The 19,931-nt window shown below is 41.3% G+C and overlaps 1 protein-coding gene across 7 annotated transcripts; it reads right to left on the bottom strand.

Annotated features, from left to right (window-relative positions):
* Positions 1 to 436: 436 nt before the first annotated feature.
* On the bottom strand, positions 437 to 17,648 carry RIOK1 (RIO kinase 1). 7 transcript variants are annotated; one of them, XM_065628365.1, is made up of 18 exons: positions 17,504 to 17,648; positions 15,670 to 15,874; positions 14,439 to 14,529; positions 13,264 to 13,333; positions 12,540 to 12,582; positions 11,753 to 11,845; positions 10,683 to 10,795; positions 10,479 to 10,559; positions 9,845 to 9,931; positions 9,492 to 9,629; positions 8,823 to 8,926; positions 7,004 to 7,110; positions 5,813 to 5,878; positions 3,923 to 4,042; positions 3,607 to 3,660; positions 2,415 to 2,558; positions 1,770 to 1,810; positions 437 to 730 (listed from the first exon to the last, which is right to left on the bottom strand). In XM_065628365.1, the coding sequence occupies exons 1-18, from the start codon at positions 17,572 to 17,574 to the stop codon at positions 664 to 666; spliced, it is 1,695 nt and encodes a 564-aa protein (XP_065484437.1). In that variant the 5' UTR covers positions 17,575 to 17,648; the 3' UTR covers positions 437 to 663. The 7 variants fall into 7 exon arrangements, with proteins under 7 accessions (XP_065484437.1, XP_065484438.1, XP_065484436.1 ...); XM_065628366.1 differs by having other exon boundaries at positions 438 to 730; positions 1,770 to 1,789; XM_065628369.1 differs by having other exon boundaries at positions 642 to 730; positions 1,739 to 1,789.
* Between the last annotated feature and the right edge of the window lie 2,283 nt (positions 17,649 to 19,931).

Genomic DNA, 19,931 nt, shown 5'->3' on the forward strand with positions numbered 1-19,931 from the left:
AACAGGCTTTGGTCCATTTGGGTACACGTGCCTGATAGCTTGATAGCTTCAGAAGGGCACTGGGCAATGAGGATAGCTGCCTCTCAAATCACAAAACTCAGGTTTTGGTAAGAAAAATATGAAAGGTGATGCAAGCCCAGGGAGGCAGAAGGCACAATGCCTGCAGGGTTATCTGTGAGTGGCTGTGACATCCTGCAAAGGACAGCTAGCTCAATTTGCTTCCACACTGCAAAGAAGGCACGGGCCTTTGAATCACCATTTCCCCTCCTCCAAGAATCTTGTTCAAATCAAATCACTGCCCTGGAACAAATTAACTACTTGTATGTAGTGTGATGCAGGGGAGTAAGACCCCAGGAACAAATCAATGTGAGTTTATCTGTGCAGGTTTAACTTGTTGTTAAAGGATTTTAATGTGGACAAGCGTTAAACTCATTCTTTCCTATTGAGAAACCCATGGCATATACTCTGTTCAAACAATTACACCATATTATTAACAAAACCACCCTCACAGCTAATACTATATGTATAATAAATAAAACTTTTAATTTTTTTTAAAAAAGAAAAAAGATGGTAACTAAACCCACAACTAACCATCCCTTTCCCCAAGCCAAAGCTGATTTTATTTGCCTTTCTTCATTTTTGCAGTCTTTTCTTTCCGCTTCTTCACATGCTTTGGAATTTTGTTTTTTCTCTTCTCTCTTTGGGCTTCTTTAACCATCTTTTTCCTTTCCTATAAAGGATCAAACACCATTCATTTAAGGTCAGAAGGAATTAAAGATTTTGAGCAGGTCAATCAATTACATTAACATTACAACATAACGTTAACAAGTTAATTAACACACCACATAAAAATGAGGTTATCAAGAGGAAGAAAAATCAGAATGGTGAGGGGAAAGGAAAAGGAAGTATAGGTTGGGGGTGGAGCTGCACACTGGTAACAAGGCAAAATTCAAACTAGTTAAAACCTGAGTTTCATGTAACCTTTGAAAAAAGGAAACAGGCTGCCCAAGGAAGTGGTGGAGTCACCATCCCTGGAGGTATTTAAAAGCCATACAGATGTGGCACTTAAGGACATGATTTAGCAGTGGACTCGGCACTGCTTGGTTAACAGTTGAATTCTATGACCTTAGAAGTCTTTCCCAACCTCAATGATTCTAAGAGGTGCTCTTAACTCATGCTATTTACACCTAAGATTACAACAGGATACTTGATCTATGTTTTCTGCTACCATGTGTTTCTATATGCCATGCAAAAATACTGATCCAGTAACTGCTGGCAACTCAGAGCAAGCTCGTGATCATTAGGATTGGCAAAGGGTGCTGTGCTACTGCAATATACTATAATTTGTGCCAGAGAGTGAAGAGACTCAACTGGAAAACACGAATTCAGCATAATGAGGTGGGGGGTGGAAGGAATTGCTGCGAATGAGTTGTTCAACCTACAGCTGAACACATAGGTTATCAAAAACCGCATCTTACTCAGACAAAAAGAAGTCCAAACGAAAACCTGTCCCTAAGGATGAGAAGTGACTAAGACTTCCCTGCTTCGTATCTGAAAGGCAGCAGCTTTAGATTGGTAGAAAGTGCCTAGTAGACCACAGCATTTTTGACAGATACTATGTTACTTTTTCTGGGAAGAAAAACCTAACAAGCAACTCCCCAAATCTTGAAGCATGCAAGCCCAGCAAGTTCCATTCTTCTTTTGCACAGCACCTAAAAGGCTGCCAAAAGGCTCTCACCCATACGTGATACTCTGCAGAAGAGCCTCACCAAAACAGAGCATACTTGATCTGCAGTTTGGAAATCAAAACCTTAAAAAAAACCCCAAACCAAAACCAAAACACAAGCAAACAAACAAAAAACCCCACACCACCACCAACAACAAAAAAACAACCACCCAAACCATAATCCCTTTGCATGACCGTATTACATCTCCTGCCCATAACAGAGCTAGCCAGTCTGTACTAATGGTGCTGGCAAAAACCACTGTGGTACAGACATTGTCGCCAAGTCTCCAGTTCAATAGATCAAGTGGTCTCAGTTCCCTGAGCAAAAGGAGGTTTATCAGGGACCATGACCACAAACCTGAACACGAAATCATGGAAGAGCAGCCAGAGGCACTGAAGAGCTGCCCAGGCTTCACTAAATTCTACTTTGCTTAGCCTTAAGAATTTCCTGCAGAGATCTCTCTTCTAGTTTTGTCTAGGCTCCAGAGAGCTATGTTATGTTTCGCTACATAAAAATACCATTAATAAAGCATCCATAATGAAATCCATTTTCTCTGCTCTCATTTTCCACTACAGTCCGTAGCTTGTTTCAGACAAGAAACAGCAAGAAACACTCAAAACTAAGTCTGGATTTTTTCCTGTCCCATAGGCAGAGGTGGGAAAAATAAACAATTCCTGGCCAGCTGACCTTTTTGTCCATGCTGACTTCAGCAGGTTTATCTTTGGGATGTACAGATTCTTTACAGCCAAAATCAGAGTCCTCTGAGCTGCCATCATCATCATCAGAGTCTGTTTCTGACTCATCTGCCTCCTTTTCAAGAAGTGCAGGAATCTGCAAGATATATCAAAAGAGAATTATATCAAACCAAAGCAGTCTAACGACAATATATACACACACATATATACGCGTATATATAAAAACATAACAGGATCTGCTCAGAGAGACCCTTGAGCAAGCTTCTGCCATTTCCTTTACTATAGCCATCAGAGTCTCAAGAAAAATAATGAAAAGTAGGTTAATCCAAACTAAGAACAAGGAATCTAGAGTGTACGACACAGAATCTTTTAAGTCATGGCTCAGAGCACAGCTGTATTGGCACTCCCAAACTAATTTCCATAAGTTAAACAGCAATTTGCTAACATATGTGGAAGGAAAATTTTAATTATACTGGGATCATAACCAAACCTACCTTGGGGGCACTGTAGGTAGGCTTTATTGCAAAAACATATCTACACTGGAAACTCACTTATTCTTAAACAAGCCTGGAGACTGTGCCACAGTCTGATCCCATCCATATTTATATTTGCATTTTAAAATAGAGCTTACACCACTGCTAGATAACATTTCCAAAGGAAGAAGGGGGAATCCACATAGGGCTTCTGCCTTGAATTATATTCCTACAGACTGATCTGTACCTAGCTTCTTATCCAAATGTACTTTACAGAACTATCACTGTCAAGTACTTCAAATATAGTAAAACATAATATCTTACGCCTTATACTGCAGGGTTCTTTTTGGACAATAGTTAAACTACCCCAAATACATCAAAACTTGTAGTCACGCTACAATTTAGGTCAATTATATTTTCCATAACTGGAAAATGTCTTCCCTCCTCTCCACCTTTACTTTAGAGATCATGGCCATAGCGAGGATTATCGTTTCATTCTCAAGCAACCAGCATCAGCCACAGTGCAGGGAAGCAATTAATGTGGTGAGCAGACATGCTGTCACGCCAGACCCATCCCGGACATAAATGGTCACTCTGCAGACAAGAGACTTCTTTCACAGTGTCAGCTGTAAGATAATACATTTGCTGCACTCCTTGTAAATGCTTTCCTGAAAATGGCTTAAATGGAGGATTTCAAAAAGACCCTCTCACCTTCTGAACACCAGACAAATCCTTCTTCAGCCCTGTCACAGTCTGGTAGAGAATCTACACCCAGGGAGAGAGAAAGAAAATTATGTTATCAAAATAAGTCTTAACTTTTCATGCCCAGAGAAAATTATTATCTTAAAAAAATCCCCAGGAAAAACCCACAATGTTAGCACTAGTACTAACCAGATGATTTTAAAGTATAACACTAGATACAGCACTTCACGCCTTGGTAACAAGGCTTCTGTTTGTTGCTATCAGTTTCCAGTAAGAATTCATATTCCCTGCCTCTTTTTTGCAGTGCCTTAACATGTCTACTCACATTGTCTTGCTGAACATTCAATGCCATATCCTCTTCTTTCAATTTCATCATTATATCCACGTCTCTCTCATAGTTTTTAACTTCAGTCAAAGTTCGAGGTATGTAAGCCTTCTTAAACACCTAGCAGAGCGAAAGGAAGTACAGACTCACTAATTTACATATAGTTTCATGATGTTCTTCCTTCCTAATTATGCATCCTTAAGAGAATAATCATGAAGGATTTCGTGGCTCAGAGAAACTAAAAGCGAACACAGCAGTCATCCACTACCATCTGAACTGCAGCGTATCTTTCATTTTGCAGGAACAAACAACATGCAACCTACACATTATTGATAGACCACAACTAATATGGCCCCTTCCTTAGCATGACCACAGCCAGGCCACTTACAAGATTCTCCTGTCCTTCCAACTTCCTCTTAACCTGTTTGAGTCCTAAGATTTTGTGTTCTAACGCTTTTTTTCTGATGTTTTTATTGTAGTGTTTACAAAGCCTTCAGGAGACAACTCCACTAAAATGTACTGTTAGAACTTAATCTCTTTATATAATGATACCTGCTTCAACCTGTAGTCCGACTCAAGAAAGGTTTCTGCAGCAGTATAGTACAGTAAACCCTAACTGCACTATCAACACCAAACAACTTAAAATTTGCCACGCAGTCTTTTTGAAACAGTCCTCCAGCAAAGTTAAGTCACTCCCAGATCAGAGAGAAGTATTTTGCTTCTCTTTTCTTGTGGTATCAGTTCAATTGCAGCACATATTAAGCACACTTCATGATCACAGCTGCTAGACTAAGTGCTGTGCAAAGAGCAGAGGCCCCCACCTCCGCAGAGCTTGCCCTTAATCAGCCCTACTCTTTCATGAAGGAAGTGACATGAACTAGCCATGGTCACAGGAGAAGTCCAAGAGAAATATACCCAATTTAGATGCTACTAAACCATCTCTCTTACACATCAGTACCTTTATATAAGCAAAGGAATAATTGGCTTGCAAAAGATGGGTTCACAACAAAATACCAGCATCTGACCCTACAGTGCAGAAGTTGTATGCTAGGGATATCTTAGGAAACAACCAAACCAAAAAAATCTTTCCTTGGCCAAGCTTGAGCCAGAATCAGTTAGTAAAACCTGCAGAGCTCCAAGAGAAAAAAAAGAAGTCTTTCATAAATCAAGTAGTATTGACTCCAAAGACAAACACCATGTGAACCAGTACAAATAGGTTCTCACTGATACAAATTCTGTTCAGCATGGAGGTGTTTTTCATTTGCTCATTTGTTTTTGTTGCTGTGGTTAAAAAAAAACACCCAACCAAACAACACCAAAAATAACAATGCAAACAAACACAAAACAATAACAAACTTTTCTGGAACAGATACATAAGACTAAGACAGAAATTGTTGTATGTTTACATCAAGCCTTTGCAGAATGTTAGCAGTTTCCTGTAATGGAATTGAAATTGCTTCACTTAATGTAAAAGCAAGGAAGAGAAACAGTACATGAAGAACTGAATTAGACCAGGATGGGAACCAGATAGGTAATTTGGTTAATGCACATATCCAAATATTCTGCTTCTGCATCACTGGTGCAAAAACACTGGCATAATCAGGTTGTTTCGTTAACTGAACCTGAACTGGAAGATACATCAAGGGATACAAGCAAACATGTTGGTTTAGGAAGTGGAGCATCTGCCTCCTAACACCTTATCACTGTCAGCTTTTACACATGGCATCCCTTAATACTTCACATCTCAACTAGTTCCAGACATCTCAGTATTACAAACAATGTTTTGTTTATCATCTGTACATTTTGCCAAATAAAACAGAATGGTTTTCATTGTTTAGAAAATGCAAGGTTAATATTAATTTCACGAAAGGAACAAAAATCCTCACTTACTTCCTCATCCACTTTATCTTGACTGGATCTTTCCTCCTCTGTTCTTTTCGATGCTATTTCCATTGCCTACAGAAATAACAATATGAAGTTATCACTCTTTATAATCGCATCACTTAATCCAATTAACCATTCCCATCTGCGTTTCTCCACGTACTCCACACTGTCACTCACAAATACTCCAGCTTTCCCTATGGCAATGCCTTCAGCGACACCTAACGGTAACCAACACTGCTGCAAAGCTCACCTAGAACTGCAGATCTGCTTTATTAATCAAGGACACGCTTGCTGCTCCTCTCAGACCAAACTACGGCAGGTCCAGCACAACTACAGGACATAACAGCACAAGGAGAACACCACGAGCAGTGCTCAGTCCTGGAATTTGGCTCTTCTCACACACACTGAGCAAGCCAGGGGAGCACAAGTATAGGGAGCCACGTAGCACAGCTCTGTCTCATTCAGCCTCCAATATGACAGAAAGTACAAAACATCTGGAAATCCCCATGCTGTACTGGTATTTGGACCACACTCACATGGTCTTGACCAAGAATGACACAACAAATCTCTACTCTGAGCATAGCATATGTGGCTCCTATTTTTCTTACATTAACTTAAAAAGCTTTTTCCCCTCCCTCCTTCCCTTTTTAAAGAATCATCTAACTGGGAGCAGAGGACTGGCAGCTAGGGATTACATACATGGGTGCTGCTAGCAGCGCTAAGTTTACCTCCTCCTAGAATCAACATGTTTTGCCAGTGACTATATTTCGCTAGCAAGACCACATACCTTGGAGCAGCACTGTCCTGAGTCATCCTCCTCCTCCCTCAGCCCACCCTGCTCGATCTGCATTCTTAACCCCATTCTCTATATAAGCATGGTTATATTTCTGCAGAGCTTCTCCTTGTCAAAAAGAACAAACTAATTTAAAGCATCCTGGTTTTAGTAGCACCTGAAACAGACATTTGAGTTTTCATAGTTAGACTTTCTGATAAAATATAGAATGAAAGTGTTGTCATTCTATAATGGTATAAACGGAAAAAAACCTGTATGCATTTTTGAAGCACTGGCATAACAACGTCATGTACCAGCTTCTTTCAATAGCAGGATGTAGAGTAAATGAAATGAAGGAGCTTGAACCAGATCTGGTTTTATTGCTCAAGTCTTCCTACATAAGCAGCAAGGCCAGGCGGTCTCACCTTAGACAGATAATCATCAATGTTCTCGCTTGTGATGGAAGGATCAGTAATAAACTCAAACAGCTCCCTCACGGTCATCGCTGCAACATTGCGCTTCTGGAAGAAGTCTACCAAGAAACAAGGTCAGAGACAAAAACTAAGTAATTACATGTCACATAGGCAGCTGTGATGTTAAAGTGACAGTTACAGCAAGCCAATGGTCCTGATGACTTGGGAAAGTCCTAGCAGCATGTACTGCACCATACTGGGTTTAGTTATCGGATTACTCTTGCCATTCCAAAATAAAACCGGTTACCTTCTAGATGCAACTGAAAGAAGAATAAAACCAGACAAATATAAAAGCCAAATCAATTTCAGCAGGAGCCAGACTTAATGGTGTAGGGGCTAGGTAGTAAACAATTCAAGACAGGTGTAGTATTTTCAATGACTAAGATTAAAAATGTATTTAAAAGAGTCAGGAATGGAGACCTCAAACTTTTGCCAAACAGAAACAGAAGCATCCATTGAAACACATTACAGCCTAGTTATGATCCACTTAAAAGGGAAGACATTAACATATTAGAATTTTCCTCAGTTGTTACACTCAGAACTGGTTTCTTCAGTCAAGTATAACCAAATTCAGAGGCTGCACTTTGGTGCTGAAAAACAGCATTGAAAGACACTATGGATTGCTTAATAAGTGTTTCCTACTAAAGTTCTCAGAAGATCTCTCACCATGAGAAATTAATCATAGAACAACAACAACAAAAAGGTTTGGAGGGAGCTCTCTGCCCTTGGGACCAAGTCTTCAAAGACCACAGCTACGGCAGAGCATAAAGCAAGGTGTTTCTCAGAGTCTCTGTAGAAGGACTACATAGATCCAGTTGCAGTGACAGAAAACAAACACCACACACCAAAAACACTGCAACTCACTGAAGCACTAGAATATCTAGGGAGAGCAAGCCAAAAGACATGAAAAAAGTACAAGGGTGAAAGTATCTGAGCCAGAAGGGAGTTATTAGAAAAAAAAAAAAAAAAATCCATAAACAGAAAAGGAATAAGGAAAAATTCACATACTGGGTCTCAACAAACACATAGCATCAAAATGCAGAGTTCTTATTCCACAGACTTTCAAGAGTCTCTAAAATTAGAAAAAAAAATCTGAAAAGAAAGGGAGGACAAAAGCAGTCTGTAGTGACAGATTTCTTGTCCTCAGGAAGAAACACACCCTACTAGGAGGTGTGTGTCTGTTATACAACATACAGATTCACACATGAAGACCAAATTTTCAAGAGAAAAATACCATAAAGGTACCTTGTTTATGAAAATACGATGACAAGTGATAACATCTCTAATAAATTACTCTATGTCTCAATCCTCTCAGCTGACCTGGACAATTAAGTGCACAGAACTTTGTAACACACAGTAACTTCTTGACAGCCAAGGAATTCCAGATGCGGATTCACTCACAGAAGGAAACATATCAAAGGACTGCACAGACATATTCATAAGGGAAGTTAAGACTGTGGTGGGCACTGCTGCACACTGGGACTGATCTCTAATGAGTCTGAGACTGATCTCAGATCCACTGCAAATCTGATATTCAACCAGGTGACTCATTTCGGCCAGATGATTTCTAGCAAAATAGGCCCCACCCTTCTGAACTCAGCACAGTACACTGCTTCGTCGGGAAGCCATGAGAACCTGGGAGATGGGAGTATTTTAACAGAAGTTTGACAGCTTCTATAGTCAGTTATACCTGAAAGAACATAAGTGAACATCATTCACCTTCCTGAATAAACCAGCTATCAGAACAAGAGCTGAAGTACAGCCCGCTCACCGTTAACGTTGGCGCAATCCTTTCGCAGGAACTCCAGCGCATGTGGGTGGTCATGCTCCACGGCCTGTGACACATCAATGATGTACACGTCCCCACTGTGGTACCTGCAAACAAAAGCACAGAGCTGCACCAACTCCATCGCTGTTACATGGGAGATTGTTGAGGGGCAGGGATCAAAGCGTGCTTCAAGATGAGGAGCCAGCAAACAATCCTAAGGTATTTCTCTAGCACACACCTTGTGTATTAGGGTCAGAGTGGCTTTTTTGGGTCAATTCTTTCCCTCCTCTACACAAGCTACATTATTAAACTTCAAAGAAACAGTCTTCTGATGACCATAAAAAAAAAGCAGTGTTATAAGTGAGTGGAGGAAAAAAAAAAAGAAAAGAAGAGATACCTTACTGATTTTTTCTCTAGTTGAGGTTTTGTTTGCTTGTTTGTGAGAGGGGTTTTTTTGTTTGTTTGGTGGTGGTGTTTGTTTTTTCTTAAACAAAAAAAAAAGAGAAAGCTCAGATCTGGGTTAAAAGCTACATAATTAATTGCAGAAGTTACAAAACCCAGTCACAAAAAGGACCCCACCCTCTCTTAAAGGTAGATTAGTACTCTCTCACAGAGTTTTGCCAATGCATACATTTTAGATGTCACAATTCAGAGCAAAGTTTAAGAACATACAGCATATTAAATTCACTGAGATCTGCGTGAACAAGTCTGGCATCTTGGTACATTCTTCTCATGTACTGGATGATTTGCAGGTACAGCTCCCGGGTTTTGGAGTCAGATAACTGAGCGTTCTTCAGCAGAGGAGCAGGCCTTGAAATTATAACACAAATAACACAGAGTGAATACTTTTTCCTTCTTCATACCAGCTTCAAACGCTTTAATTTAATTAATTAACATTAATTTTACAGGCCTTAAGTAAGAGTAGGTAAATTCAGAGGGTCGGTTGGGTTGTTTTTATTAAACCTTTGTGGAAAGCTACGAAAAAAATACATATTTTACATATTTGATATTCTAAGGATACTTACCTATCACCTTTACCAATAAAGCCCATGAGAAGCACATGACTTCTTAGCATAATTGGCTCTGGGCAAGGTATCTGGGCTGTATTCAACCTGTAACACAGGAACAAATCCACAAAAAAAATAAAACCAAACTCTACTATTTGCATTGCACTAGTGCCTATAGGAGCTCTGTTGCTTTAAATATAATAGAGAATAAGAACCCTTCTGCTCAGGCAACTCTCACTTGTGAAGAACAACTAGGAAATGAATACAAAAAGCCACAACCATTCTGGCTCTGACCCTTCTCTAAGCATTCCCATGTCAGACAAAGAATCTTTACACAGTTCAGGTTAATCCTAGATTAACCTATATCACACAGTGTGCTGTTACTCAGCAGCAGCTATTCTAGCTTTTCCTCACTTCTCAGTCATGTCATACAGAGAATTCAGACATTGAAGAGCTTAGAGCATGTGTAGCAAGACAAATTAATATCTTTATTCCTCCTCACCCTTTCTTTTCTCTCCCACAGGGAAGCTTATGACACTTTCCCCAAGTACTCCAGAGACCTAAAATAGCCACAGTCTAGCAACAGGAGGGTACCTCCTATGAAAGTTTTAATTATACCTTTCCATGCTGAAATAAAAACTGGAATAATTACCTTATTAAATTCCTCATTTCTTTTTCAGCCCATGTCTTCACCATTTTTCTTGGGTTGCCTTTGCAATACCCATGACGAAATCTTTAAATAAAAAGAGACAACAGGGACTCGTAGTGAATTAATGCAGTATTAGCACTGGTGATTTTACCACCCCTTTCACATAACCTCTCTTCCCCAGTAAAACCAGGCAGAAGTCAAACTCACCTGAATTCACCACTCACATACTTATCCCGATCTTTAAACATCAGAATAGAGGTCTTGTAAATCTTTATTGCTCTGTTCTCTCCATTCGTAGTACTGGCATGATATACATTAGCCTATCAGATTATGAAGGGAAGAAATAGTATTAAAGAAAAACTCTTTAAACCAATATAATCTTCTCTCCTCTTCCTGACATCTGGAAAAGATCTGATAAAAAGATCTGATCTCTCCCCAGCTCCTACATGGCACCCATCTGAGTGAGATTGCACCCAAGGGCAATTCCTTTTCTACCAGAGGCAGCTTACGGGAACTACCCAGGTCTGTGCGTGGGTGTGACAACTCATACTGGACAAAAACAACAATGCACAAGAAAACTCCACCTTCTCTACACTTCAGAGACTGAAACAAGCCCCTGTGGGAAAGGTTAATCTGAGCCCATGCACTATATAGTCCATAAAGCACGGCGCAAATATCTCATGTTGACAAGAGGTGGAAGTAGGCCTTTAATCAGCATCCAAGGACTTCGAAGAAAACCAAATCAGCCTAGGGTCTAGGCATTCTAAAACTGATTTATTAATTTCCTTAGACATTTATGGTCTGGTTTCAATTATTTGCAATATTATTTGATAATAACAGCATATAAACATGCTAGTTTTGTAAAAGCCATTAAGGTTTAATAGTATTTTAACCAGAATTTTGTTACACCATTTAGATACTCCCATGTCTGCTGACATGTGGAACTGGTCTGATCTGCATGCAAGAGTGTCTCGCATGAAGAAAGAATTACCTGGATTTGTATGTTTTTCAGGCAGTGTTTAATATTGTGTGTACACATACACCTTCCAAAAATTTCAGTTGTAACATACAATTAACAAGATCCACAAATTTAAGATCATATTTAAGTATTCTGAGAAATCTTTCATACTTGGGGAAACTTGTTTCTTTTAACATAAATTGCATTTTATCTTAAGATAACTTCCTAAAACGAAGTATTTCCATACACCTTCTGGGCATCACAAGCTTCCACCAGGCTTGCTGAGAACAACTATCATGTCATTTGTAATAAAACTTACTTCCTTCCCTGTGCTGATGCAGCCATTGATTTCTGATATGATGCCTCTAGTTAGCATCTTGAACAGAATCATTCGGGTCCTTGGATCCAACACCTCAAATTTAATATAGAAAAGTCAGCAAAATTGCTCTGTTTGAAGAAGACAAAACCTACTAATTCAGTCAGTTCTTAATACTATATTAAAGACCCATGGCATCAGACTATTCTATTGGATTATCGAACGATAATCCAAACAGCTGCTACTCAGAATCTTTCCATGATTCTAGAACAATAATTCACTTTTTCTTTCAAGATTTTTTTTGAGCTAAGTGTATGACCTTGAGCTAGCTCAAGAAGAGACATAAGAGAATAAGTTCCTGCCCACAGTTGCATTAAATGTGTTAAAACAAGGTTTCTCTTAAGATATAGCTATCACAACTCCAGTAGAGCAGCTATGTGGCCTTGCGCCAGTAATAGGTCAGTCTTGCTAAAGAAGAAAAGAGGAAAAAAGCAAATCCAGCATTAATTGTTATTTGGAATTTAATAAAAAGTTTAAGATGGAATTCTGCATTGCATATACAATCAAATCACAATGCTAATCACAAAAATGAGCTCTAAAATGTTTATGGAAGCAAGTACAACCTTCATACAACAAAGAAACAAAGAAACAACAGGTCTCTTTCAGGATAACAAGGGAACAGAATTCCAAGGCAAAACTCTGTTCCTACAGCATCCATTTTATCATTGATTCCAAAATTCCACACTATTTGTCCTGGTCAAAAGAGAAATGTGATGCATAAAGGACTTACCTGTTCTACTGTTGCTCTGTCTGACTTATCCTTGACTCGGTACCTAACAGAAGGGAAAATAAAATTATACAATCCCACACATGGACTCAGTACTTTGACAGAGTAAAACATGATATTCGGTATCAAAGAGAAGATGACAGCTTCAAGAAGTAAGGCTTTCAGTTCATACAAAAGCAAAGGCTTCTCCTGCAGACAGAAAATAAAACACAAAACAAACAAAACACACAAACATCAGTGCCCTTCACTTCTACAGATACCTTCTTGCCTCCACTGAATAACGCTCACTCAGGAGAAAATTACATGTGTCATAACAACATACGGCTATGAGCTGCAGGCTTAATTTTTTTTTTTTAAGGTACCTCATCTCACCAAATTGTCAGGTGGAAACTTCAAAAAGTTTCCAGCATTTTTTCTAGCCAAAATGCTTAGGGACCTTTGTTTAGAAAAAGAGCAGCAGAGATAAAATAGTCTTTTGCTTGTTGAATGACACTCATCACTTCCGTCTTACTACACCAATACATGAGCAGCAATGCCAGAAGCATTAAAACTTTGGAGTGACAACTGATCTGGAAACCAAAAAGTTTTAGATTGGAAAGCAAATCACACGAAGACCATTTACAAATTTTGGTTTTCTTAGTAAATTTATTCCAAACTCAGGATCACACTAGGAAATAAGTACTCCAAGTTCAAATTATATAAATGAAAATAGAACTAGAATACTCACATGTCTGCTTCCTTCTGTCTAGACTTTTCTGTGACTCTGTTTATAACAGAGTCATCAAAATTCAGTTTATCTGAAAAACAAATGAGAAAAAAAATGAAGAAAAAAATATTTTAAAAGTATTGAAGAAGTTTCCTATGTTTGGAATTGCCCTTGCAATCCTGCTGCCAGCCAACATGCCACAACACAATGTTCAAACACAGGTGGAGCTCTTTATAAGAAGTCCAGAAGCTTAGCTACATACCAGAGTTAGTTTAGCACTCCACTCTGTCTATATTTCATGGACTATAAGGTAACAACACAGATCAGTAACACAGTCCCACTCGGAGATGCAATGCCATCCAGAAATAATGCCTTTAGGATAACATCTCACCATTAAATTTGTCCAGCATTCTCTTATCACAATCAAATGCCATTGTTCTGAACAGAACACACAATAGACTCCAGGATTCTCTCCTCATAATGTACTTAAACTGGGGTTTGATTAATTGCTAAATGTATAAAAGCTGCTGTATTTGCCTACATATGCCAGCACTACTCTTCCGAAGCTGAATTTTAGAAACACTTTGTTATGAAGGAAAACACCACCTCTGTTTACTACCCTGTCAAAAGGCCCCAATCACAGCTATATCTACCCCTAAAAGGCAGAGCTGAACAGCCATTTCCATCCCATGGGAAACATCAAACTATACCACCTAGAACTGCAGCCTCTTCGCTTATCACAGAAACTCTACCCCTGTGAGGTAACATAATGTACCACCCTTGCACTACAGGGGACTGCCACCGTCTAGAAAATTTGTCTGTGGCAGCAGCTTTAAGAATGGCCAACAACGTCACAGAGTTGACACCCTCCCTCCAGTCAAAGAGCATATTCCTGCAGAGCAGCTAGGGAAGAAATCCTCCAATTTTATGTGGTCTGGAGAAGTCAAGAGGAAGGAAGAAAGAAACTAACAAGCAAAAAACAGCCCTGTGGCTCTGAAGGAGGAAAGAAAGGGGTATGGCAGCCGGTTAATGGAAACTGAAGGCAACTTCAAGTACACAAAAGCCATTTTTTAATCTGTGCAGCAATGGTTAACTGCCATTCCAGTGAGTTCTGGCTTAAAGTAAGCAAAATTAGTCTGAGAACATCACAGAGTGGTACCTGTTTTCATGTAAGACGACAATCCAATTATACTCACCTAAATTAATTTTATGTTCAAACTTCCTTAAAGCCTTGTCTGTAGGGGTAGACATTTTTGCTGAACAGCAACTAGGGGTCTGTCTATTTGCCTGAAACAAAGGATTTGTTAATATAAGTTGCCTTCTCTAGATAGCACTTTGAAATACAGACTATATCATTAGAAAAGTCAGCTCAGATGCCTGTGCCTAGAGCTATAAACAGAAAACCAGAAAGGATGAGGAAATGGTTATGGTTTAACATCAGATTTTACTCAATTCAGGAAAATACAGGTGACACATCAGTTAAAATTCAAAAAAAGTGATCCAACTCAGGATTATTTTTAGTCTGGCAATTGAGCTGCAAGTCCCTAATATCAACACTTTTTCTCTCTGTAAAAGGAAGGGAAATAGCACAGAGAAACAAGAAGAAAAATGAGATAAAAAATGAGAAGGTAAAGAACAGAGAAAATTTTCCAAGATCCTATCTTTCCTTAAAGGTAGTCTTTGCCAAACACAATACCGGAACACAATTTCACCAACGCTTGACAGCATAACCTTCTAATTAAAGGCAAAAATAAATCACCCAGGACACATGCTGTGAGTCAGACATGATATGCCACAATCAGCACCACTCTAATTATCTTAACTACTCTATTGTGTTGGTATCAATAGGAAAAAAAAGAGGTTTTGAACCTCCAGTGTCCAAGCTGCGGGGAAGAAGGACGCTATCTCTCTCTTTACATGCGCTTTTCATTCTGCACAATGCCAGAGTTTCTACGCCAACAGCATACACCCTAAATTAATCCACTTCTAGCACCTCCCTCCATCTCCTATGCTTTCTTTTGATGCCCTCACTATTAGTCCAAAACATAACCTGTTTCAATCTGGGTGCACGAAGCAGGCACAGTCTTAAAATTAAATAGAAAAGATGAGGAAGATGACAGAGGACAAATACCAAAAAGTAAGCAACATCAGTAAAGATCAGGGTAGGGAAAAAATTGACAAAGGTAAAGAACAGAAGGAAAACTGCAGTGACAAAGAGAATCCAGTGACAGGGTTTGAAACAAAGAAATCAGGCAGAGCTCTGGCTACAAGGTACAGACACACTTGGCACGGCAGAGGAATAGACTCAAAGGAAATTATTCTCTCAAGGAAAAATATGCATTTACACTCAACATAATACTAACAAAGAACAAAGCTTTCAGGTTATCCCCATTTACTCTTGAGCTCACCAAATAGCCTTCAACATACCTGTGGATTGCATCCACCAGCAGCATTGTGGCGCTTCGTGAGCCTTCCCACCTCATCATCCCAGTCCCAGTCTTCATCTTCCTCTTCATCATCGTCATCATCATCACCATCTCCTTCCTCAGTGTTAAGTTCTTCATGCATGCGTAACTGGCAGTTCTCAGTGACCTCATCTTCTTTAGCTGTTTCTGTGTCTTGCGTAAATTCACTTCAAACAAATACAGATATTTATATAACTACAAATGATTGTTACAGTCATCAAAAATTCAACACATTTATCCAAACAAATTATTTCACAAGGTTAGCTCTCCATGAGATATTTCTCACTTCACCTTTCTTTAAGCAAGCATATATGAGGATGTCACAAACTTTAAAGGATGGACTACATTTAAATTGTCTTCACCACATCAGTGCTGCCTTCTAACTTGTTCTGCAGTTACACATATTTGGATCCCTCTGACTCCAATCAGATGAACACACCAGATCAGGCCAGGTGGCTCCTTCACCAGAGATTAACCACTCTGCTTGCTGCCCTAGTAGATTTCCACCTGACAAGGTATCACAAATTCTCACCAGAGACAGCCAGCCAACCTACTGGTAACTCAGGGCACCAGTACAACCTACATGAAAAAAAGTCAGACCTAAAAAAGAATTTGTGGGATAAATGAACTCTTTTGACTTATTCATGTCTTGATGTCTGTAGTATGCCACATTTTTCTGCCAGAATATGCATGTCCCAAAGCAGATTCCCCACAGGCATTTGAAATTTAATTAAATAAATGGTAAACTGGAAGGAAAATGGCTTGAACCCATAGTGCAAGACCACTCATTATTCACCCCCCACTAAATATAAAAAGCTCTAGACTTTCAGTGCAACAAAAAATTTATTTTGATTCCAAAACGAACCAAAGTTATTTAATGTCCTAATCAACTCGCTGTTCTCTTACGTGGTTTCACATTTCAATTACAATCAAATAACACCAAGGTGAAATTGCCTCGACCAACCCAAATCTGCAGGTGGGTCTGTCCATTAAAATGGTGAGGGAGAAATCACAATAATTAAAAAGCTGAGAGAGCACTGGAGAGTGTCCAGAAGAGGGCTATGAAGTTGGTGAAGGGTATGAGGAGCAGCTAAAGTCGCTTGGTCTGTTTAGCCTGGAGAAGAGGAGACTGAGGGGAGACCTCATGGGGCTGCAGCTGCCTCACAAGGGGAGGAGGGGCAGGCGCTGAGCTCTTCTCTCTGGTGGCCAAAGACAGAACCCGAGGGAATGGCAGGAAGATGTGCTGGGGAGGTTCAGGTTGGACATGAGGAAAAGGTTCTTCCCCCAGAGGGTGGTGGAGCACTGGAACAGGCTCCCCAGGGAGGTGTCACGGCCCCAAGCCTGACGGTGTTCAAGAAGAGACTGGACAAGGCCTCAGACACACGGTGTGGCCTGTGGGGTTGTCCTGTGCAGGGACAGGAGTTGGACTCGATGATCCCTGTGGGTCCCCTCCAACTCAGGACATTCTGTGTTTCTGTGAGCGCACACCCGGCCCCTCCTCACACGCACCGCTTCAGCTGGGGCAGCACACCCGGCCTCCCCCGCCGTTTTCAGGCGCGCATCCCCCCGCCGGGAGCCGTGCAGGACTGTTCCCCTCCCCACTCGTTGTTTTTCACCGACCAACCCTGGGAACAGACGCACCCGAACCACCCCCGCACCGGCGGCTCCAGCCGGGCCTGCGGGAAGCGCTCGGGCACCGCGGCCATCCCGCTCCCCCCGGGCCCGCCCAGCCTCGCCTCACGCCTGCGCGGGGCCCCTCCTGAGCGTCCCACACCCGGCCCCTCGCCATCCCCTACCCGTCGGAGCACTCCGCATCGTCGAACTGCCCCGGTACGGCCTGGCTCATAGCCACCGCCCGGTAATCCATGGCGCCGGGCGCCGCGCTGCCCGCTCCGGCGGCGGCAGAGGGACCGAAAGCATCGAGGGCGAACCTGGCTGCACTAAGGCGGGAGGGGAGGGACCTGCCGCCGGTTCCGGCGCGGGGATTGGCTGCGAGCGCCTGACGTCATCTCCCCGTCGGGTGTGGCCCCGTCGCGAGCAGCCAGTGTGGGTGTGAGTGGGGGTGGGGTGGGAACAACACGGGGGACCCCCCTCGGAGCTCCCTCCGCTGGGGGGACTCGCAGCCACCACTGATGGGTAAATACATACGTTCATACTCATCTGGGGTACATCTGCATAATATGGCACAATACAGCCTTAAAAATATTGCACCTTCAATCCTTCTTTTTACTAGAAATGATCATTTGTACCACAGATTCATGGCTGCTTTATGAATGACCTCATGACTTCATGAATGTTTATAAATATGTAAAGGATGAGTGTCACGAGGATGGAGCCAGGCTCTTCCCGGTGACAACCAATGATAAGACAAGGGGTAATGGGTTCAAGCTGGAACACAGGAGGTTCCATTTAAATTTGAGAAGAAACTTCTTCTCAGTGAGGGTGCCAGAGCACTGGAACAGGCTGCCCAGGGAGGTTGTGGAGTCTCCTTCTCTGGAGACATTCAAAACCCACCTGGACACGTTCCTGTGTAACCTCATCTGGGTGTTCCTGCTCCGGCGGGAGGATTGTACTAGACGATCTTTCAAGGTCCCTTCCAATCCCTAATATTCTGTGATTCTGTGATTGTTTTCCCTAAAAGGTTAGCGATTACCTGTGTCGTCCATCAGATATTGATAAGAGTTTTATCTAATGTACTCTGAAATGTTAAATTCTGATTTTTATTGAAATAAAGCTGCAATGAAGGACAAAGGGATTCCAAATTTTCAGTTCTCACTAAAAGCGTCTTAGGTAATACCCTGTAGGAAACAATTACCTTGCAAATATAATAAGCTCAGGCAGGATCTCTCAGCAAAGCATATTTTAATAATGATTTTGCAAGATCGGGTCTTCTACCTAAAGATAGGCACATATAACAGGGCAAAAAGCCCCTATTTATATTCCCCCACCAATCCCAGCCGCAAATTCCCTCCCCTGTTCCCCATCGGTTGGATATTGCAGGGTTTACAGACTACCTGATGCCTGCCTCAGTTTATATATTTCATTCATCTAATCCAAACGATACCCTTCCCCTTTTCGATCTATTTAAAATATGGGTTCCTGGCTCTTTGGCTACCCTTCCCCCTAGATTGACTTGTAAATACAGGTATCAGTATTCATTCCAGGATTAGTTCGAAGAGACTTTGTTTTACATTAAGGATTCATAGTCTGATGTCTCTCAGTCTTTCCCCCTTGCTGGGGTCAGGCACCAGCTCCTCAGTTTTGTAAAAACAACAGTTCTTCGTTAAATGTTCCTTGTAACCCCTTACACTGAACAATGTGCTAAACTGTTTATGTATTGATACAACATAAGATTAAGATAATAAAAGTCAGTGCTGTGCTTTTGCGACGTTACATAATGGTAAAATTTTAAAACAGTCTTTTTGTAGATGTTTTCCCATTATCCAAGCCTCATATAAAAAGGCTATCAAGTGTCTGCAATTTATGATCTGGTGGTGATCACAGAGACATGGTGGGACAGCTCACATGACTGGAATGTGGTCATGGATGGCTGTGTCCTTCTCAGGAAAGACAGGCCAGCCAAGCGTGGTGGTGGAGTTGCTCTTTACGTGAGAGCGCAACTACAATGTACTGAGTACTGTCCAGAGGCGGATGAGGAGCGAGTTGCGAGTCTGTGGGTGAGAATTAAGGGGCAGGCTGGCAGGGCTGATACTGTTGTGGGAGTCTATTACAGGCCACCAGATCAGGGTGAGGAAGTTGATGAGGCCTTCTACGGGCAGCTGAGAGCGGCCTCACAGTCGCAGGCCCTGGTTGTCATGGGGGATTTTAACTTCCCTGATGTTTGCTGGAAGGGCTACTCAGCCAGCCATCCACAGTCCAGGAGGTTCCTCCAGTGCATTGACGATAACTTTCTGATGCAAATGGTGGAGGAGCCGACTAGGAGAGGAGCACTGCTGGATCTCGTCCTCGCTAACAAGGAGGGTCTGGTTGAAGCAGTAAAGGCTGAGGGCTGCCTTGGTTGCAGTGACCATGAGATGGTGGAGTTCAGAATCTTGTGTGGCAGGAACAGAATACCAAGCAGAATTGCAACCCTGGACTTCAGCAGGGCCGACTTTCGCCTTTTCAAACAATTGCTAGGGGAAATCCCATGGGCAAGGCTGCTTGAAGGTAAAGGGGCCCAAGATAGTTGGTTAACATTCAGGGACTGCATCTACCAAGCTCAAG

Source organism: Caloenas nicobarica, chromosome 2 (assembly GCF_036013445.1).
Source record: "Caloenas nicobarica isolate bCalNic1 chromosome 2, bCalNic1.hap1, whole genome shotgun sequence".
NCBI classification, from domain to species: domain Eukaryota; kingdom Metazoa; phylum Chordata; class Aves; order Columbiformes; family Columbidae; genus Caloenas; species Caloenas nicobarica.

What these genes read in the sequence shown, in the direction of transcription:
- RIOK1 (XM_065628364.1), bottom strand. Translation starts at nt 17,574, where the DNA reads ATGGATTACCGGGCGGTGGCTATGAGCCAGGCCGTACCGGGGCAGTTC. An exon ending in AGACAGAAGGAAGCAGACAT is followed by an intron (nt 12,583 to 13,263) that starts GTGAGTATTCTA and finishes CCCTTCTGTTAG; the next exon opens with GTACCGAGTCAAGGATAAGT. An exon ending in TATGTGAGTGGTGAATTCAG is followed by an intron (nt 10,560 to 10,682) that starts GTGAGTTTGACT and finishes TTTTATTTAAAG; the next exon opens with ATTTCGTCATGGGTATTGCA.